At 42.6% G+C, this 23,040-nt stretch overlaps 1 protein-coding gene across 3 annotated transcripts; it reads right to left on the bottom strand.

The window, feature by feature from the left end:
* Positions 1-1,234: 1,234 nt before the first annotated feature.
* Positions 1,235-14,563, bottom strand: prpf40a (PRP40 pre-mRNA processing factor 40 homolog A). 3 transcript variants are annotated; one of them, XM_086052557.1, is made up of 27 exons: positions 14,461-14,534; positions 13,123-13,203; positions 12,848-12,991; positions 12,381-12,461; positions 11,864-11,882; positions 11,773-11,789; positions 11,641-11,682; positions 10,793-10,903; positions 10,457-10,577; positions 10,214-10,238; positions 9,862-10,077; positions 9,669-9,777; positions 8,385-8,449; positions 8,145-8,309; positions 7,344-7,452; positions 7,125-7,275; positions 5,912-6,045; positions 5,451-5,565; positions 5,228-5,319; positions 5,026-5,142; positions 4,737-4,874; positions 3,587-3,682; positions 3,443-3,529; positions 3,256-3,337; positions 3,114-3,175; positions 2,582-2,734; positions 1,235-1,651 (listed from the first exon to the last, which is right to left on the bottom strand). In XM_086052557.1, exons 1-27 carry the CDS (start codon positions 14,461-14,463, stop codon positions 1,562-1,564), a joined length of 2,625 nt encoding a protein of 874 aa, XP_085908683.1. In that variant the 5' UTR covers positions 14,464-14,534; the 3' UTR covers positions 1,235-1,561. The 3 variants fall into 3 exon arrangements, with proteins under 3 accessions (XP_085908683.1, XP_085908682.1, XP_085908684.1); XM_086052556.1 differs by having other exon boundaries at positions 3,247-3,337; positions 14,461-14,532; XM_086052558.1 differs by lacking the exon at positions 13,123-13,203 and having other exon boundaries at positions 3,247-3,337; positions 14,461-14,563.
* Positions 14,564-23,040: the final 8,477 nt, after the last annotated feature.

Genomic DNA, 23,040 nt, shown 5'->3' with positions numbered 1-23,040 from the left:
GAGCCAATTACGTGATTGGCTGGGCCATTGTGCTGAAAAAGGGCATGAAATAAAAAGCCCATTGTGGAAAAGGACATGAAATAAATACAGACTTTGTAAAAAATAAATAAAAAAACGATTAAGTATGATTTTGTTCAAATAATAGTGAAATATTGAATTATAATACAATTACAAAAATATATTCAATATTAAGAACTTATTCATATTACTGGCGGAGCCAGAGGGGAGGACGGGGTAGCGTTGGACCCCCCAGGTGCCCCCCCCCCCCGGACGATTGACATCGCGGCACCGACTAAGTCCCTCCTGTACAGTAGTTGGCGGTATGTACAACAAAGCGTTGCGATCCACGTTAGGAGAAGAAGAATCGCCACTGAAACGGGGGAAGATTTGAATCTGATTTGAGTCGGTTATCGTGGAGATAGATCAACAAAGTAACGAAAAAGAAGACGAAGGATACCCCTCATGGGTACTATACATGTTTTTTTCCCCCAAAACGCCGTATACATGGTCGTTTTTTTACAAAAACAAACGCCTTATTACACATGGTCTTTCCCCCCCCCAAAAAACGCCTTACTATACATGGTCATTTTTTTTACAAAAAAATCGCCTTAATATACATGTTTGTTTTTTTTTCCCCAAAACGCCTTACTATACATGGTTGGGTTTTTTTCCCACAAAAGAACTCCACATTGTTTTTTTTTCAATCGTGTGAGTAACTATGAATGTGTTGGTGCATTTTCACCAGTTTTGTAAAAACTAATGCATAATTGAAAAATTGTCACCAAATTGTTTGACATTTTCGGCATTGTTAATAAACTGCAAATTATATATACATAAATCTCATCCCTTGTGTGCTTTGTATGTACGTTCCAACTTTTGACACTCCCATTGCAATTAAGTCGAGAAACAAATTATAGTTTGTGGACCCACTGAAATAGCCTTGGCCACCCCAAGGATAAAAGTCTAGCTCCGCCCGCTGATTTAATGGCCATATATATTAAGCAAAATACTATTTTTTCAAAATGGTAATTTTGACTATTTTGCGCTTCTACAGACTACAGCATGTGTAACAAATGCAATGCACTTTGTCACTTGAAGGAATACTAGAAGTCGTTTGTGATAACATTTTGCTTTGTACCTCTGCTAAAGAAATTGGTGGGAGGCTTGCAACGCAATGCAGATTTTGTGAAGTGTTAAACAAAACATGGAACAAACCAGACAAGACGCCATCCACTAAGAATCATTTTTTTATTACATGAAGTTAGTTTGAAGTCTTGAATTAAAAGCTGGCGTGCCGCAATCACATTGAATCGGGCGACTTTCCTTTGCAACTTTTGCACATGGCCTTTGCTGCTGAGAGGCAGACACGCTTGTAACTGAACTTCAATCACTAAACAAAAGGCAAAAAAAACAAAAAAACAAAATCAGAAGCACGATTGGACAGAATTAACAAAGATCCAGGGAACAAATGAGTTCAGTGTCCGAGATCCCGGCGGAGACCTGTAGGGGGCGATGTGCCCTTTGAAAGGAATGCAAGTGCGCGTGAAGTGATGACACGTTATCAAGGCGCGTCCAGCTGCTCCAGTAAAGTTCGTCTTCTTTTCTCCAGTTCGCCTTCGCTCAGTTCGCTTCCGGATGTGTCCCAGCCTCCCTGAAAAATAAAAAGTTCTTGAAAACTCACGTTGACCCTCAAAGACAACTTTTTTAAAATGCTATAGACACATCACAGTTAGGAAAAGTTATTTAATTGAATTGTGAATGGCAGCTTGCTCAAACTAAAACAAACATTTTCTATTGAGTAAAATGTCTACTCACTCCCCATGCCCTTTTTTTCATGGAAACCGTGTACTGAATGTTTCTCAGAATTTTTGGGTTCCCCGACGAATCCCATAATCATTCATTATTTAATTATTAATTTTGGATTTTTTGGAACAACTGATTTGTAATTTTTAATAACTTATCTTCCACTTCAACGCATTTATGTCAATTATTTTACCTTTATTTGTAAATTTTCATCACTTAATATATATTAAATTTGAATGCATATTCATCATAATTTTCAATTTGTATTATTGACTTGTTTTATTATTACTTGTACAATACAGTAAATATTGCAATAAAAATGAAACGCAAACGGCATTAAACTTATTTACGTACATTTTATTGCATATTTTTTTAAGTTGTCTTTTATCAACATTAGTATTTTATTTATTTTTTATTTGTATAATTTTTCCATTACATTTTTTTAAATAATAATTAAAATAACTTTTTTTATGAAGCTTTTTTTTTTTAACCAGGTCACTAAAGTAACATTTTTAAAAAGTGTTTTGTTTCATTTGTTTTACTGCTGCCGCTCTCCAACAAAATATCATCTTATATCATTTATGACTTTCGTGGTCGATTATTTAATTTTGCATTACTTACTGTTACTTAATTTCACTTATGACATTACTTGCATATAGATTTGTTTTTAAAAAACTATAACAACATACTCATGTTGTTTTTCCATTTTTGGGGGGTAAAAAAACAAAAAATCTCTCTAAGATGTTGCATGCGAATTGAGTAGAACAAAAATGTCAACCTCTTCCTTGGCGGCTTTGCGTTTGGGCGACTTGTGTTTGGCGTCCGAGTGCGATTTCCCTCGGGCCCTGTCACCGTCTTTGTCTTTATCGTTGTCTTTGTCCCTCTTGCCGTCTCGTCCTTTCTTGTCGGCCACGTCCGAGTCGGGCGAGCCCTGACGGACGACACGGTGTCGCATCATCACTACACCTCGTTGAGAATGCACCCCCCATTCCCCCCCGTCAACCACCCACCAAAAATTCTTTTTGGGGTTTTTATCCTATTTCCTTTACACGCACTAAATGTATGTGATACAATTTACACTTTTGATCATCTTCCTAAAATGATGGACGCTTACTTAAATATATCACACATAGGGCTGAACGATTTTGAAAACGGAACCGAATACTGAATATGTTAAAGAAATAATAAAGTATTTATAATTTGCTGAACTAAGTATGTATAGGCAAATTTCAGCAGATGATTTAAGCAAAAAAAAAAAAAAAAAAAAAACCCCAAAAAATTAAAATTCTGTCCAAAGCGTGTTCACTTACAGACTTGTGTCGTCTCTTCTTGGCCTTCTTCTTGTGCTTCTTGGACTTCTTGTAGCTTCTCTCTGGGGTCAAAGGTGAACAAGGAAGGTGAGCACGTATCTCTGGAGGGCGCGGCTTTCATGTCGCGACTCACCTGACTCACCGCTCGAGGAGCGCTCTGACGGGGTTTTGGACGCCGAGCGCTTCTTCTTCTTGTGGTATTCCTCCTCTTCAGACTCGGAGCCCTGAGGAAACATGGAAAATCATCATAATAATAATAATGATATTCATGTGCCAACTGGCAGAGGAATGGAGGGAGTTTTTTTTTTTTTTTTCTTCCCCCGACTGACCGATCGAGAGCGGGATCGCTTCCTGTGGTGCTTCTTGGACTTCTTGGAGTGCTTCTTAGTCTTGGAGTGGTGGTGCTGGCACTCGTGCTGTGAAAAAGACGAGTTAAGAGCTTGTTGAAACCAACCACTCCCGCTCACACTCACCTCCAAAACGTGCATGAAGTCCTTGAAGATCCTCTTCCTCTCCGACTCCAGCGTGACGTCTTCGAAGGCCGCCTCCTTCAGGAACCTCTCCCTCACCTGGAAAGAGCAACATACTATTAGAAACCTGATAGGGCTCCCTCTAGTGGTAGGCAAAAGAATCACTGAATGAAATGTTAGGGTTAACCGTTGTAACAGTGGCTTAAAATTTTGTCCGCCCCCCCCAAATCCAGCACAGTAAATATATTGAGTAAAGTTTAATCGTATTTAAATTTTGAAGTACAATACCTAAATTGAAGATTTGCTGTGTCTTTTCAGGCCTGGCTTTTTAGCTTTTTTGTGGGTCTACTCATGACAGACGCGCAAATGTTGCTCATTGCAACCTGTCTTTGGTATCTAAATTTTTAAAGAGGTTCCAAGGCAAGAAGCCGATAAGCGAACAAAATGAGCCTTAAATGGCGGCTTCAAACCAAAACGGCAGACTCGCTTTTTATTTCCCGACAAGGCTTTATTTATTTATTTTTTGTATGAAAGAAAACCGCATAAGGAAATTCTTTCTTTGCTTGAAAAATAAAAAGGCCTTCAAAGCACATTTCCCCACAAAATTCAGATGGCCATGGGAGGATTATCACTTTTTTTTTTTTAATGTGGCCGAGAGAGGTTTTTTTTTTGTTTAGTTCTAGCCATAAAGTGCCATTTTACTGGCAAGTGATTTCAAGTTTCACGCCTGCAATAAAACCTGGCGGATTTATATTTTATGGATTTATGAGGCAATGACGACTTCTTCTGGATGCTTGTTTTTACAGAAACTGTGCTTTTCCACCAACTTTCACTTTATTCCAAACATCCATCAAATCTTACAATATCCCAGGAAAGACGATAGCTACAATTCACTTAGCACTCATGTGTAGAAGCACCTAGCACCAAAGCACTACTTAGTTTCTGACTCTTCTACTAATGTCAAAGCCCTTCTTGAAAACGGGACTTGTTCTGCTAGATGAGGAAAAGTGCGGAATGCAATCAAGGCGTGTCCAAATAAAACCCAATCCTTCATTTTTCACCGTGTGAAAAATGTGCCTTTCCGCCGCTCATTTCGGCGCTAGCTTCAAAATGGACTTAGCCCACTCTTGCGTGTGGTATGCGACGCACTTACGGCTTCCCAGGCGTCATCTGGCTCCAGGGCCGGCGTGGCCTGCTTCAGCATGGTCTTAAAAGCCGCCTCTTTCCTCTTCATCTTCCTGGCCTCCTCCTTCTCACGCTCGCGCTCTCTGGCTTCCGCCTTCTCCAGCAACTGAGCCAACAGAGCAGATTTTTTTTTTTTTTTTTTCCCTTTCTACCGTGCGCTGCCTTCACTCGAATGGATGCCATGCCCCAATGAATCCATCGGAGCGAGAAAATCTAAAACATGTGGATAAAGCACAAAAGAGGCGGCAAGCGCTTACGCTGTTGAAGGCCAACTTGATGTTTCCGGCATCGAGCGTGGTGGCTCGCTTGTCTGAGCTGATGACCGAGCCAAAGTCGTCAAAGCTGGTGTTGACTTCAACCAGGAAACTCTTGTCCTGTATTTGGGGGGGAAAAAAAAAAAAACCCCGAGTCAAATAGATCGACATTTGTGAGCTCGCGGTGCTGACTCGCCATCATCACCTTCAGGATGTCTTTAATGATCCTCTTCTCGTCGTGGTAGCGGGCCTTCAGGTCTTCCACGTAGAATTTGAAAAGGTCCAGGGGGGTGGAGCCTGCAGACAAAACACAAACAAACAAAGAGATGGCTTTCTTATCTGGAGTAGTCCACACACGCGCGCGCATGTGGGGGTTCCGTCTCATTTGTGTGACCCGAAGAGGATTTTGGTGCGCGCTGGCGTCTTACCTGGCTGGCCCAGCATGTTGGCAAAGCGGATGTCAGAGCTCAGGGTCGGGTACATCTCCATCCAGGCCGACATAGAATGAAGCTGGCCGTGGTCGTGGAGCTCATCCAGAAATTTCTGTGGCAAAACAATGCGTGTATATAAACGCAGCCACAGTCCACGACAAAAACATTTGGACACAACATTTTGGCCGGCACCGTGTTTTAGTCTCCACGGACATTTATAGCGGGTGTGTAACGCTAGCAGTGTGGGCGCCACATCCTCGTGACCGTTTCGCAGTCTATTAGCGCCCTCTATGGGTGGGAAGTTAATACAGGACGGGGCCACTGTGCAAAATTGCATTGGATTCCTCGATCATTGAATGGAGTGATGGGCAGCGTAACTGATAGTGACAAAATGCACTTAAGAGTGCAGCGTTATTCCACCTCCCAAATGTTGTCAACCTTTGCGAGCGGCCGCTCACCTGAAAGGACTCTCTGTTTTTGCGCTGTCGCCTCCTCTCCCTCAGAAGTGTCTTCTGCTTGTCCTCCTCTTCCTCCTTCTCCAGCGCACGGATGTGCTCCTCGAAGCAAATCAGGGCGTCCTCTTTGTCCATGTCTGTCATTACCAAAACATCATCATCATCATCATCATCACAGTCGACCGATGAGCCCCGTCGCGAACAGCGGGGAAAACGGTGAATAACCGACTCCTCGCCTAAAACGGTTTAGAACTTCCCATATTAAAAGTTTATAGCTTAAACGATGGCCCCAAAACACTTTTATTATCTTACAAAATTCCCCTTAAATAAATGTCAATTGCTTTCTGATGATTTGAATTTGAACTTCGGACTGGCCGTAATTTCCCTTAGGCTTGACCTCACCAAAATACAAACATCTTTGTCAACGGTCAAGTCACCATGTATGGGTTCAGTAATACTTCCTTGACACCAATTACGACTTCCCTTTTAACTAGGGCTTTGGCGCCATCTAGTGGCATAGTAGGGCGGCAGAAAGGGCACAGAAATTGTGAATACAGTAGGCCAGTTTTTCAGCGAATAGCCGAGGATAGATTGCAGAGGTAAAAAAAAATAATAATAATAAAAAATGTTCCTCGCTACTCGAGTGGGATAAGGACCCAACAATAACGGCAAATACAAAAAAGGTTCATGATTGTCTGTAGATGGTAGCAAATCACTAATTATGTCTAAACGAAGCTCCTCAACTCACTTCAACACAGTTCCTTGGCCCCAAGATGTCATGGCTGGATCCACCACTCCATTATCACCAAAATTGCAAAATGTCTTAATGTTAGGATATTGGAAGCTTTTTTCCCCCCACTACTAAACCCCTTTTCAAAGTATAAAACAATCAGTTCACTATTTTCCCTGACTTTCAATCTCCCTTGATTTCAAAAGTATCAATTTGTTGTGTGTATGTCACATGATGAGATGATTCTCCAACATAGTTCCTTGGCACAAAAATGCCACACGGTGATTGCGGCAAATGACTATTTGTCTTAACTGTGGCTTGTCAACTCGCAGTTCCTCTGCGCCACAATGCCACAAGATGGCGCCAAAGCAGTACTTTTATTATTAGCATATATTATTCATGTGGAACTGTGAATATGCGTTTTTTTTTTTTCCATTCATGAAGGGCAAACCGCAAACAGTTCACTTAAGCAAGAAAGACGCGTACTTTGCAGCTCTTCATCCTCGGCAAAGGTGGGATTGTCGAGCAGGTACTGCTGAGCTTCCGACCAGGTGGTGCGGTAGGTGACGTTGGCCATGTTGTCCAGAATGTTCTTCAGGGCTTCCCAGTTCCTCTTCCTCAGCTGCTTGGCTTGCTCCTGAAGGAGAGGAAAGGCAGTCGGGCGTCAGCGGCTTCCGCCGCATTGACGGGTGACGCCTCACCCACCTTCTCCTTCTTGGCCAGGTAGAACAAGACATCCTCGTAGATCTCCTGTCTGTCCCTCTCGGGGACGCAGCTCCACACCTCCTGGTCGTTGAACATCTGCTCTGCTTTCCTGCAAACAACAAAAGCGCATGCTTACTCATTTTGGAGAGTTCTGCGCAACCTTTGCGCAGGCATCCACAGGAAATTCTACCAAGCAGAGAAATTCAATGCGTGTTGCTTTTTGAGGCTCAAACGGTGGCCTCCTCTGAAAATGAACACCTGCGGATGATATTAGAGGAACTGCGGTATGTAATGTCGTTGAAGCGAAAGTCAACCCCGTAAAAAAATGATTTGCAACATGTGCCTCCACTAGTCTAAACATGGACATTCGGATTAATATTGCATTTGTGGAATTAAGCAGCAAAATCCACCCATTTTTATCTCATTTAACCATTTTGACAAAATGGCCGCCCCTGGATTAACTCTTATCCCACAAACGCAATATTAACCAGAATGCTGTGTTTAGTCGAGTGAAGCTACATCGAACATATTATTGCAAAGAATTTTTTGGGGGGGGGGGGGGGGGGGGTTGACTTCCGTTTTAAAAAACACACACACGCGCAGGCATCATCAATGTTCATGTGACGGACACTGAAGTCCGTTGAAAAGGAAGCGTGCCGGCACCTAACAATGGCGTGCACAAGTCATGACCTCATACTGACACTGTCTGCATAATCACATTGACTATTCAGGGAATCCCAAATCAATACAGCCAGACGGGAGGGGGAGGGGGGGGCAGGGTGGTTTTACACGCGACCATACTTGTATCTGGTGGTGGAAGTCATCTTTTCATGGTTCTCCAGGAACCTCTGGAAGGTTTCTTTTGACTCCTTGTATTTAATTCTGGCCTCCTCTTTCTCTTCCTTCTCCGTTTGGACCTTGTATGCGTTAAACGCTTGCTTCTTCTCGCTCAGCTTGGGCAGCGCGCTTGAGAGGGGGAAAACCACAAGCCGAGGTCAGAAGGGTTCACGCCTGATGAGGCCCTGGCGGACAACGTGTCACCTGTAGCGGGGGTCGTTGATAATCAGTTTCATGGCCTGTTCCCATGAAGAGTTGGAGGACACGCCCTGAAAAAAAAAAAAAAAAAGGAGGAAAACGTCACACGACGCATCTTTTCAAATTGAGTCACCCTAAACCGAAGGAGAACAAGCCCATAAAGCCAAAAGGGATGTTTAACGAAGTCAACTGTTTTGATTCGTAGCCGTGACCCAGATGGCGGCGCGACTCCCCGGGAGACATTTTCATCATGACCGATAGACGCGGGGCGAAGATGCGCGGCGGGGCCGTCATTCAGGCGCCCTTTCCGCCGCTCGCCTCTCCCAGCGAGAAGCTGCAGCGTCCATTTCCCGCGTGGCGCTCGCCATCTCCGCCGTTGTCACAGTTATTCCCAATCACAGCATTCGGATTAATGTTGTGTTTGTGGAATACGAGTTTAATAAAGTCAATAAAATCCACCCGTTTTTTTTTGCCACTTCAGGGGGCGGCCATTTTGCCACTTCTGTCGACTGATAAACTGAGGCCGACTGACTGTTAAAAAGAGCCTTTGCACCTCGCAAGCGTCACTTTTCCACATCTACGGGAGGTGGAAATCAGCTGCAACCTCCCGGGGGGGCGAGGGGGGGGCTCGAGGGACCGGACCCAAATGAAAATGCAACAGATGTGCTGATTAACACATCAGGCAACCTCACCGGCTGCTGCACAGGCCCGAGTCAAGTAAATGTCTTTTTTTTTTTTTTTTTTTTTACGAGGGAGTTTGTCTTTTGGAGTCTTGTTGATTATGTGGTATTGATTAAAGCAACCGAGGCAAAATGGAACAGCTGTTGACTCAGTCTCATCTAGTTTGCCGTTCAAAAAAAACAAAACGCTCGTCATGAGTTAAGGCCCCTTTAACCCCATTAAAATAATAGTTAATTGTCTGTTACGGTCCCCCATTAAGGATATTCAGTCCAATGCCCATTTTCCCTTTTCCCACCAGTCACTAACGACTTTTTAGTTTGGGCTGAAATTAAAAGCACTTAATGCTGAAGCCACTTTGTCTGATTAAGGGAAATACAAAGCTAATGCAGAAAGTTGATGGAATGAAAACTGGTAGGCCAAACAAAACACATTGCTCAAGTCAGCAAGCGATTTAGGGACTGTGTGAATTGAGTCAAGTACTTTGTTGTGACACCGGAAAGTCGTGTGCGAGCCACTGACTGATTGATAAAACAAGTTGGAACTTTCTCTGTGGAAAACAAAAAAGCTGCACAGCGAGCGCGGTTCGACTGGACGGAAGTGGACACTCACCTTCTCCTTCAGCAGCTCCTTGAAGGCCTGCTTGGCCTCCTCCTTGGTGTTCCATTTGAAAACCTTCTTCTGAATTTCTGGACGTGGTTCTTCCTTCTTGACTTCAGCACTGAAGGTGAGGGAAGGACGAGCGTTGACGCTTTCTACTCATGAGCACGCGTCCATTTCACACCACAAAACCGTCGCGTCGTACCTGGCCGGGGCCTCTGCGGCGACGGCGCTCTCTGACGAAGCCGCCGGCGCATCGGCGGTCTTGACCTCGGCCGTGTGATGCGCGGCCGCCAGCGACGTTTGATCCTCGGGGACGGCTTCCGTCGGCTCCGCCTCCGCGGCGGGGGCCGCCGACACTGGCGCACTCTCAACTTGCAGCACGGGCTCGGCGGCGATGTTAGGAGCTACTGCTTCTGTCCTACAATCGTATCACAAGATTAATTACTAGTTTAAAAAAAAAAGAAAAAAAAAAAAAGAGAGGATTAAAAGCAATCCTATTGACTATGCAAGACGACAGTTAGCGTGCGAACTGAAAGTAAACAGGAAGCACTTACCCATTCTCCTCAGCTTTGATCATGGCTGAAATGGGACAAAGGGAGAAAGCGGTCTTTTTGTATTCATTTCAAAGCGCCACTGAGATAAGAGCGAGGCACGGGGTTAATACACCGTGGGAGACGCCATGTTTCCCTTGTGCGAAAAATAAAGGCCAAGGCCATCCTTTGCATGCCAATTTAATGCCTTCATTGAAGGCTCCTGTGTGAGGAGGAGGAGGAGGAGGAGGCAGCAGCCCATTTTACCTTCCAGGTCCTCCAGCTCTTTGGGCTTGGTCCATCTGGACTCCTTTGTCTGAGAGTTGTAGTAGTACGGCTTCCCTGTGTCTGACTTGTACTCTTTCCAAGGACATTTCGACAGCATTTGCTAAGGGGCACAAGCAAAGTGTGTGTGTGTGTGTGTGTGTTTTTTTAAACACATTACACGCAACAAGCAAAATGTTAGAAAGAAAAACTCACGGGTAACCCAATAAACTGTGTTTTGCGTGTGTGTGTGTGTGTGTGTGTGTGTGTGGGTAAATAAATGGACTAGATATTGAACAACGTAAACTGTGAGGGTTAATCAATAAAACAATTACACACTTCTGCGGGAGACTTGAGGTCCTCTGGTTTTTCCCAGGTGGACTGCTTGGTCTCCGTGTTGTAGTAATAGGTTTTTCCATCCAGTGATTTGTGTTCAGTCCACAGGGATTTCTAAGAGAAAAAAAAAAAAAACGTGTAGTGAATCAATACAACAACAGAGGATGGTTGGTTCAAAATCTCAAAAAGTAGCCGAAAATAGCGCCAACGAAGATGCCAACTTATATGAGTCACCGTGGTTGATATTTTTACAATATGGTGTTGGACGACTTCATGCGACTTGATCTGGGAAATACAGACAGGTACGGTAGAAACGCCAAAGCCAATCACAATTCGTTCTTGTCACGCTGGTTGACTTCAAAGTTGTTCAAATTCAACACCAACTTCCTCCAAGTGCATTCGTGGTTTCAGACTGTCATCGTCTTCAAGTATTTATTTCAAGATGCAAAGTAGTAAGATTTTAACACTCTTTTATACAACTGTAGCTTAACTTTCATTTTTCTCGATCATTTTCTAACCCCGATGGAAGCCTCGTTATCCATCCAAGCGCGTCTCAGTTGCCTTTTTGTTTTTGGCATCATCACAACATCCTGTAGCCGCCCGATTGTTTTGGTGATAAAAGTATTTCAGTCTGAAACAAGAAATGCACTTTGGGGCCATTTTTGGCAGCCGCGATTTGAAAAATTTGGACTGGCCCGGTCGGGACAGCTCAGGAGTGGCCGCGTACAGCACAGTAGTGGCCACAAGCCGTTTTTAATGTTGAACCATGATTCGTTTTTTGCCAAGCATTTTGCTCCATGTACTGCGAGTTGATGAAAAGTCCATTTCCACCAGGTCCTTTGTGCACAAACCTTCTTCGGCTGCTCTTCCTGCGGAGATCCATTTGTGGTACTCTGCAAAGAGAAGCCCAAAATTCAGCAGGGATGACAGCAGGTGAAATATTTGATGCATTGAAATATTTGGACTACAACCAAGCGACTTACGGTGGTTCCTGGCGCAGCTGTTAAAGTGAATGCGCAACGTTAGATAGACGACTAAAGAAACGCGTCAAACCATTGAAGTGAAGGCACTTACCTGGGGTGTCAACACCAGGCTGTTGAAGAGACAAAGAAATCACAAATTATTATTATTTAAGCAACATCAACATCAGCAGCTGTCTCTAAAGGATGACTGATGAAGCCGTCCGACGGAATCGACAAACGCAATGGTTAACAAAGCTATTGCTCAATGGCGCAAAGCATCCCGACACAATTGAGTTGATTAAGTGGATTCTATGTAGGATCTCTCAAGCTGCTTGACTAATGATGCTTATTCACAGACACACCAGAGTATTAAATAATACCACTGATGCAATTAAAAGTGATTCACAGCTGGACAAAAGTGGCCACCCCAAAAAAAAAAAAAAAAAAAAACAGCAAAAAACAAAACATGTTTTCATTGTCATTCTCATCAAGAACAGCTCGCGTTACTTCCACGTTCCAACACAGCGTGTCGCCGCTTGTGATGAATTTTTAAAAAAATCAATCAATAAAACAGGAGTGTAAGACAGCACGCTGCTGCTGATGAAAGGCGGAGGAGAGAGAAGAGTTACCGGCCCGGTCGGCTGTACGGTCGCAGCTGGCAGGCGAGGAGGCAGCATCATCCCCATCATGGGTGGCATCATACCTTGTATCTATTAAAAGAAACATCATGAAATATTCATCTTGAGACGGGGCGCTGGCATCTGGGCCTAAAAGCGCCGTGCTGACATGAGGGGGAAGAGGAGGTGAGAGGAAAGCGTGCGTGCAGTGTCGAGTTAATGGTGTGATGACACTGCCTCCAATCTGGGAAAGCGTCACCACGCAGAACACAACTTTTTCAAACTTTTCATTCCACACGTCTGGATCACGTTCGCTTGCACGAGGTGACAAACTCTATGCTGGAAATAGCACAATGTCAACTGTCGCAAGGTTTAACATTTACAACCATTGGCCCAAACCCTGAGAGGAAAAATGACTCTAAACACGCCATGAGATATTCATTTGGAGATACTCGACAATTGCGTAAACATAGACTGACCTGTCCCATAGGAGGCGCTGACATTGACGGCAGCATACCAGGCGGCATAATGCCGGGCGGCATCGGGGTCATGCTGGGCGGTCGTTGCCCCATCGGGGGCATGCCCATGGGAGGGAAATGAGGTGGTATTCCTGGTGGTCCCATCTAGAAAGAACCAGATTGAAAATGAAACCATGTCACGAGGATTGGCTTAAGTGTGCTAACCAGTCTTACTTCAGCCCTTCACTATAAACTAAGGTGGAAGAGCTTTCTAAAATGACCGGCATTGGACTTACAAAAGGGGGAGGCATCCCTGAGGGGGGCACACATGAGTAAGGTGCGGCTTGGCTCGGGCCATTATTAGCCTCCGATGAAGACTGCCATGAACGGGGAAACACCATACATTAGTGAACTCCAAAGAGTCAGAGGTGGTTCAATTAAAATTAAGATCAAAACTTGATTAGACCCTCTCCAACTAGTCAACCTCCAAAGCGGTGCATAATTATCCGTACATGCCACAAGGTGGAGACAAAGCATGGGTTTTGTCTAAATGAAGCTCCTCAACTCACGTCAGAAGTTCAATACAATAATTATAGTGCCTTTTTTTTTTTTTAATCGTGAGCTGGACAAATACTCCATGTATATGTAAAAAAACAACAACAACAAAACTAAAACTAAGACTGAAAACACAACTGAAGCGAAGCATTTTTGGAAAAATTAATTCAGAATTCAGCTAATAGCTGAACTTTATTTGGGGTTAATCACTTGAAACGGTGGCAGGTGTGTCTTCACTTCTATTTAACATGAGTTTGAATCATTGGTAAATTCTGAACACCACCAAATACACGGTTATAACAAGGATGTGCGCACATTAATCTTACTACGCCTCAAAAACATTTTTGCCAACCGAGTTCTACAGGTTGTAGTTTAGTTCATTTGTGCACGAGGTTTTGAAATTATTAATCTTGATTGATTTTTTACATTTTAAAATACAAACCCGTGTGTAGACGTTTAATACGACTGTCTGTTTGACAATGTTAATGATGTCTGCGCTCTGAAATCGTGGATGTGCTAAATCGAATGAAAATGCTCAAATCCGAACTACTTCTTATGCTGGCAGTGAATGATTTAAAGTACACGCGCACGATTTACGAAGTTAGCAAAAAATGCTACATCATACGTAAATGTGGCGCTGTGTAACATGTAATGAATGACTCCGAAGGGGTCTAAACTCTGGAAACGTTGTGGGAGAAACCATGGAAACTGTAGTTTTCTAGAACGATCCAGGCCGCTTACAACGCCTCCATTATTGTTTAGTGTGTTCTAATGATTAAATTGACCCGTAGTGACTAGTATGTATTATTCGGAACAGAACGACGTAGTACTGTATTGAGAATATTTCCCAGGAATTAGCCAAGCCTTTCGGGCCAATGTGTGTGCGGTAACGTTAGCACAATGCTATGGCGAGAATGCTAATCCGCATTTTCGAGGCATATGGAGCAAACATTTTGGCACAATGGCGACAAATATACACACTCTGACTTAACAATAACCACCAGCGAACAAAAAGTCGATCCTAAATTCTTCTTATTATGCTGTAAGCGGCAAGCTGTTTTGAATGGTCCAGAACTCACCATGTTGATCAGAGGGGAGCTCCGAGACACTGGGGGAGCACGTCGCAACAACGAGCCACGCGATTGGCTCCTCGCCCGCCGAATGCTGAAAGGTCAAAGGTAAATATTTGCGAGAGTCACTGTGCGTCAGTATTGCGCACACATGCGCAGTCGAATGCTAAATCAGGAAAGAAAGCGCCTCACTTTAGAGAAAATTTAATAATCTTACTCCCGCACCCTCCTAACTCTGATAATGTTTTCGTAGGTATTAAATCTGATTTATTTAATTTTGGGGGGCGTCCCAAAAGCACGTTTTCAATGTTTATATTCATTACAGTCAATTGCATTTATCAAACGCGGTTTTAAAGTCTTGTAAACGACACAGCATTCCAGAGTCAAACCTTTCCCAAATTAGCTCTTCTATTTAGTAATACTAGTCACAAGCAATGGTTAGGATTCCTAAATAGGATATCAAGGTGTAAAAGTGTTCGGGATTATGGACGCTTGAAGGTTTCAAGACAGAATTAATGGTTCATTCAATTCATTTTACCCCCTGGCTTCTCTTCCTTTCAACCATCCTTGTTTTGTACCGTTCTCCCTCTCTTTCTTCTTTCTTTCCTTCCTTTCATACCATCCGTACACCACCCATCAGCCTTCTTTTTATCATTGTTTCCCACTGTCTTTCAGTTTCTCCTTCCTTCCTTAAATAAGTTAATTCAAAAGGTGTATACCTACTTTTGACCCACCCCGTGTACACGATTTGTGGATACAACTTTCATTTTCAAATCATGTTTGTTTTGAAGTGCACATTAGCACACATTTTAATACTTTTTATGGACCAACATGTCAGTTTAAGTATGAGATCATGTATTGTTCATCTTGAGTCATCTCCATGAAATACAACACAAGCCTGGTGAAAAGTGTCGGCGTTATTCGTGGTGCATCCACAGGTGCTGCTTTCAGAGGCGGTTGGCGAGTGCACGGTGTTCAGACACAGCAAAATGACTTTGGGGTATTGGGGATCATTTGTAGGACTGGCAGCAATTTCCCAATTACTGAAGGCTGTGAAGCAGCTCTCCTGGCCGTATGTCGCTGGAGTGATTTCCTATGATGGAAGGAAATTAGATATTGGGCAGTTTCACCACTTTCACACCACAAGAAGAACGAGCTCCATTACTTTCTTAGCTCAGGTAAAGGCAATTCTTCTCATAAAGTCTGCATTATAGCTCAGGATTCAATAGATCAGCGATGGGAAAAGTATGAACACTGCAATCTTTAATCCAGCCCACTTTAGTGGAAAGATCGTTAATCCCTTCCATCCTGACAAAAAACACCAACAAAGAAAAGTGGTGAAATGAAAAGAAAAATATCACTCAATAGCATTGCACTTAATAAAAGCACACTGTAATATAATTAATTCGAATGTAAAGAATTCAACATCATTTGCAAAATGGAATTCAATGGGCATTGTGCTGCTCCTCCTGCCGTACAAGTCTTGGCCACCAGGGGACAGTATAATACATACAATACAATATAATATAATACAATACAATTTTACTTATATAGCGCATTTCATAACAGCTAGGGCTGTAACAAAGCACTTTACAATACAATAAATAAAACAAAAACAATAGACATACTAGACGTATAGATTTGATGATGAAACATAGAAGACGATTATCCCAACCAAGATGCAAGAATAGTCAGGGGTTTTTTTTGCAGAGGATGAAGAATATATACCTGTGAGTATTGTTGTATGCTCTGTCTACATGGGTAGCTATCGTTTGTGTTCGACTATAAGTTGCTTCAAGGGTTAAAAGTACTGCAACATTGATGCTTGTCTACTGCATTTTTCATTGTGCGTTAGCATTAAGGTAGTGTACTTTCGTAAGTTTCGTATTTGTCTGGTTCGGTGAAGTATACAACGTGCAATTGTCTTAGTTTTACTTGAGTTTACTTTAACAGTAAACGTCCACACACTACCATTTTGTTCAGTTTTATTACATGATACAATATATTTTGTTATTAGCTATTTCAGCGCTCAACTTTTTTACGTTTGACGGTAACAATTTTCCATCAAATTGCCTGTAATGTGAATCGATATTTTTCAATCCCGGAAGGAATTCTTTTCATTTTACAAGATTTCCTATGGGGAAATAACATCTTGACGTCCGAAAGAACACATAGATTTTTTTCATTTACAACTGTTTCAGTTCACGTAAGGCCAAATACATGCGCACCCTGAAAGAAGGAGACAATAAGCTGTGATGCATTTCCTGACAAATGCGGGTGACGTTCCCATCCATTGTCTTGTCAAGACAAAAAAGAGGGGTGGGGTGGTAGTTGGGAGCTACAGCAACATTTTGAAATAGAAATACAGTAGAAATACTGTGGAAATAGAGGGATGGGTATTTGTGACTATCATATTAAAAAAAAAAAAAGATGTTCTGTACGTTACATTTAAAAAAAAAAATCAGTTTAGTGTATGACCACACGAGAATTCACACAACCACATCAATCAATCAATCAATCAATCAATCAATCAATCAACATTTGGACTATGGCAATGGATTGACACGATGCTAACTCTGCATACAGTATGTTAAACTGAAGTGCGTTTTTCCGATTGTATTGATTTCAATTGTTCGGAAAAAAAAAAATAACATCGACATGAGGAAATCAGCGCAATGGACACGATTGAAGCTCTTCCACAGCGGCCGTGGACGTCTGCACGTTGATGCCTTTGTGTTCTATTTATGTTTTCTATCCGAGCACACTTTTGCCCATGCAGCGCTTGATTGCAGTGTGCCGGATTGATCGCCAGTGTATGAGCCTGTCAATGTTGGCCCGCCCGCAGTCCTTTCATTTCGCCCTCCCCCCGCCCCCCCCCCCCCCCCATCCCTGCGCGACCCCCTCGCTGGGAGCCCGGCGTGGCTGACCTGCCTTGGGGCCACTCTTCTCTCATCTAACGATCGGCTTCCTGTCAAGCACGCTCACCGTAACCATCAACAACACACAATCACATTCCTTTCATGACCCGCTCCAAGGAAATGAGGAACACTTTGGTCTGATGAGACCATGACTTTGTCTGTGATAAAATATATAAATATATATATATATATATATATATATATATACACATATGAAAAAAAAAAAAAAAATATATATATATATATATATATATATATATATATATATATATATATATGCACTCTTCCATGTTTTATCAGGTTTCCTTGAATGAATATGACCAAACCAGGGAACATACTTGGTGAATGTCAAAAATAAATGTCAGACATTATATCCAGGCGCAGGAGGAATTGGAGAATGGTAGTGTTGGGAGATAAATCATGGTCGGTCGGATATGTCTCGTCTGATTGTCGCGCTTGTCGTCAGCTGAATGAGTTTCTCTGGTGGGAGCGCGTCTCAGACACGTTGTCAGAAAATGAATTGGTCAGGCTTCTGTTGATGTGCTGTTGCCGTCAGCGCAAGACAGAGGATGCGTTCTGTTGAACACACACTTAACTGATTTGCGTTCATACACACTACGGAAACGCTCTCATACGGATGACTGAAACACCCACACTCACTCATGCTTATTTTCTGTAATAAAACGGTCTTAAGCCCTGAGTAGCTGTGATGTCATTTTCAGTCGACAGAAGTGACAAAATGGCCGCCCCCGGAGATGGCTAAAAACGGGTGGATTAACTCTTATTCCACAAACGCAATATTTATCAGAATGCCTTGTTTCAACATGTGGGCTTGGGTAGAACACATTCTTGATAAAAAATATGTTTGGGTTGACTTTGGGCAAAAAAAAAAAAAACAGACATCTGAGTATGTTCCATACTATGCCAGTTTGAAACATTGGCGAATCATCTGCGCCAGAAAGAAAGGTCTTTGTTGAGCATTTTAGCAGCGGGCATTATCTAATGAAAACAACTTGGATAGTTTATAAATATTCAAGTAATTCATTAATGTCTTTGAAATATATATGAAGTTCCGATGCGTAAGCAACATTGAAGTGCTTTCATTCAATATGCAGCGCGCACCATTTAAGCCTAAACAAAATGGCCGTTCACATTTGCTTCGCAGCTTGGAAGATTGATCCCAGCAACAGCCAACAGCCTCAATTTAAGACTTCTTCATCACATCGCAGGTGCCGCTGCGGGCCTCCGCTTTAATTAAAGCGCCCAAAGTGACAGTCAAGTTACAAACGTCTTTTCGTTGTTGTTTTGCGACTATCGGCTCAAGCTTGCTATCAAGGAGGGTTTTTCTTATTACCATTTGGGTCATGCGTGCGCACACCTCATGCTCATTACAGATTGGGAGCAGGTGCAGCCGAGAAGTGAATATCCTTAAGATGCATCAGTTCACCACGTCTGGGAGGACAATGAGGCTGGCCGACTCGCCGGGAGTCTGGCGGAAGCTTTCAAATTGGAATCGGGGAGGGAACTGGAAATACAAAACAGAAATGCCCAAATAGCATATGATGAATTGCCGCGAATCGTCAGTCAAATATTCACTCGCCTCATTTTGGTTTAGCTGAAATGAGTTTCCGACGCGGGCGGCATGGTGGGGACGTGGTTATTGGCAAACAACTGAATAGAATCGATACATTTTGAAATCGTTACATCATTGAATCGTATCGGACACGATGTATCGAGAAACGTATTGAATCGTCTTTTGTGGAGAGATGCATAATATACATTTAAGGTTTCAATCCGTTTTTTGTTCCACCCCTAATATATAATGTACTTACAGTATATACCATATACACATTTTTTGTCAATCTATTGTGTGGCTAGGTACCAAATGGACCGGTGGTAGGGAATGATTCCGAACACGGACAAACTCCCACTGTCCAAAAACATCCGTATGCCAATGAGCCACTCGACTGCGTGCAACAAAAGTTAAATGAAAAAAAAAAAAACCCAACAAAACAAGCTGTTGTGTTCTCCTGTGGCCAGCGTAGCGGTCAACCTTCCATATCTAATTGCGGTTGCCAGATGTGCCAGCCGTTTTCATGTCGTCTCTCTTAACCCATGTCAAACGGTGTGTGTTTATTTGGAGCGCGGTGTTTGGGGACTCGGCAAGTTTCCTTATTTCACAGCAGAGCGGCCGCTCTTACCTCCTTTGGGAGTTGGTCCCATTCCACACCTGATGTTCATCCATTCCAAAACAACATGTTTGCTCAGTCAAATGTTTCCGATCATGAGGTTTTTTGGGTCTGATTGTTTGTTTGGGGAAACCTTGACAACTATATTTCATGAGTAATGCAAAACTGGGCACTTGTTGACATTTTCATGCTACTAGCTGGGGAGTTGCTGCTATTTTTCAAATCATTCTTTTTAATTTCAATGTAAAGACCTTTTACTAGGTGACTTTAATTCATTTGAATATCTCAGTATTTGGTAAAAGGCGATCCAAAGATTATCGTTGTAAAACAAAAAGGGAAAATTTGAAGAAATGTTGTCAGTAATCTGTACTGACTGTTGTTCATGTTGACAACATATATGTATGTACATATACAGTATATATGTATATACGTATATGTATATACATATGTGTATATATACATATATGTACAGTATATATACATATATGTATATATACATATACGTCTATATATACGTATATACATATACGCCACATGGATGCTATATACATATATGTATATGGATATACGTATATAGATATACGTATATCCATATACGTATATACATATATGTATATACATATATATATACATATACGTATGTATATATATATATATATATATATATGTGTATATATACCTGTACACAAATAAGCGTTGTAACCGTTGATTGACTGCTGCTTCATCATAATAAAAGAAGAAGAATATCAATACGGGGGTCCATTCTGTGTGTATTTTTCCCTTCCTTTGGGAGGCAGAGCCGTGCTGTTACTTGAAGATGGGAACTCAAATCAGATGCCTTTAAATGTGCTCCGGAGCAAACTGTGTTTCAAAGTAATCTTTGCTTTAAAAGCTGCAGATTACACCGAAGCCCGCTTACTTACAGTACTTCCAAGCGATAAGCTGCAAAGAAAAAAAAAAAAAAAAACGATCCATGAAGCTGACGTGTTAAGCGCGTACGGTATGTTTTGAATCTGATGAATGTTATGTCACATGGCTGTTAGGATCTCATGTTTTAATGAATATGCATCCCTCACGTGGGGCTGCATAATGCATGCGTTTGAGTGCTTCTAATATGTGACGCACAAGACTCATTAAAAGTGCCGTGTGAAGGAAATGGACTTTGGGAGTCGGTACGGTGAAATCGCATCAGTGCTGCCAATGGGATCTTTTTGCTCCAAAATTGGTGAGAAAATGTAATGGAGAATGATATTGGAGCCTCCTGTTTTCTCCCATTATGCCACCACACACTCAAGAAGGAGCAGTCACTGCAAAAAGATGGAGGATGAAAACTGTTTCTTCATACAGTGCTCGGTTAGTACTGCACTTCAAAGTAAAAATAATGTAAAACCTATCCGAATAAATATGCCTATTGCCCAAACACCGCCACATGCATGCTATTTGTTAGCCTGTCTATGGCATTTTCCAATATGCGTTAGCAGATCAAAGTTAGCAAAGTAATAGGGTTGTTTTAAATACACCACACGCATTTGTTTTACGTTTAGTTTGGCAGTAAACGTCAACAGGGAGTCAATTCCAAAAAGCTCCAGTGAGGTGAAAATAACACAACAGCAAATTTGAATCAGAGATGGCTTCATGTATCCCTCAAAGTATTTTGGAGGCTGATTTTGAAAAAAAATGTCTTTGCATTTTTTTTCTAGCACATCAGGAGAAATTTGAGGAATTTTGTTGGACCTATAAAAGCTTGCGCAATACGGATATGACTATGCCTTGTCATTTATATCGATGGCGAAAATCCACCTGTTGCTGAACATATAACCCTTAATCCCAAAACATAACATATTATTATTATTAGCATTATTATTATTATTATTATTATTATGAAAACATGATGGATTTGGAATCTGGAAAATTTTTACTTGCATCTCCGACTACAAAATGTAGTAAAAATATGTTGACCGCCAACAAATCGGTTTTCACGCAAACATTTGCGCTTTCTCTCACACAGCACGTCATTCGCTCTGCGCGTCACGTCTTTCGGGTGTCTTTGACATTTCGCTGTAATTTCGCCCTCCGTGTGTGTGGCTCCCGAGAAAGTGAAAAGTGTCAGCGAATGCGCTATTATGAAGCCGACGTTTTTTGGCACCTAACCTCCGGTGAAGAAAGACAGACTGCTGTGCGCGGCGGGGAAGAGAGAGAGAGAGCGAGAGAGGGATCGCGAGAGAGAGAGACGTGCGAGTTACAAAGAGTTGCCACACATGCAGAGAGAGACAACAAAACGATACTCGCACACATAAGGAACAAACAAACGGCGGTCTTCTTCTGTTTCATCGTCAAATTTGCGCGTGGTATGTATTAGAGTGCCCCCCGGTGGCCAAGGCACGCATACCAGAAAAATGATTTGAGTCTAAAAATCAAATAGTGACGTGCCAACGCGCCACATGCACGCAGTGGAGCGAATGAACTGCTGCCTCAATGAGTAAAAAGAATTAAATTTTTTTTTTATTGTCGTACACACTCTGGGTTAATCTTCGCAGGTTTTTTATTTGCGAAAAAAAAAAAAGCGAAGCGTACGCTCGATTTAATCCTTTGATCCTCATTCGTTGGAATCTTCGGGGATTATTTTCACCTTCATTACACGGCAGCGATCACAACAAAGCGGCGACTCAAGTCGCGCGCGTGTGTGTGTGTGTGTGCGTGTTCAGCGATTGCGAGGCGTCATTACACGGGGATAAACGATGTTCGAGCGACGAGAGACGAAGCCTTTTGGCGCTCGCCGGGCACCACGCGACAATGAGGGACACAAATGGAGTATTTTACATTTAACGGCTTCCCCCGCCGCTGATCTTCTCCAAAACCGCTGACGCCCCGAGCGCACGGCAGATGTTTATCAATTCCTATCGACGGCGGATTAAAAAAGCCAAAGTTCTCTCGTCCGGGCGCAGTGAAGTGAGGCCGAGAGGGGGGGGATGAAAGTGTCATGGAAATGTCTGTCTGCTTCGTGACAGGGCCGACTTGCGCTATCAGGCCCGTCTGAGGGATGACACAAACCGAAAGACGGGCTGGTGGAAATGACATCCGCGCAACTGCGTGCCGCAGATACGACACCCGGGATGATGTGAGTGGAGAAAGTCAAGCAAACGCTGAGCGGCGGCTTGATGTGATATCGTGTTTAACAATCAGGGTTTGACAGATATGCAGATGCCAAATTGACACCTAACAAATCAAGTATTTGCGTAGTGGTAGAGAAATTGAAATGGGGGGGGGGGGGTTAATTTGGGAGCTTCTATTCACAAATGCATACGTATACATCTATTTTAAAATCTCTGTTTTGGTTTTGAAGGAATTTTTAAAGGTGAAGGCAGTTTGCAATTTTGGTATTTTAGCAAGAAACTTGAAGTCGATGCACATAATTTGCTTTGGCGGGCCACATGAAATGATCTGGCAGGCCAGATCTGGCCCCCGGGCTTTGAATTTGACAC

Source organism: Filicampus tigris, chromosome 14 (assembly GCF_054856515.1).
Source record: "Filicampus tigris isolate MCC_2025a chromosome 14, RoL_Ftig_1.0, whole genome shotgun sequence".
NCBI classification, from domain to species: domain Eukaryota; kingdom Metazoa; phylum Chordata; class Actinopteri; order Syngnathiformes; family Syngnathidae; genus Filicampus; species Filicampus tigris.
Note: the sequence above shows the minus strand (reverse complement) of the source record. Positions and strands in the feature narration are given on the sequence as shown.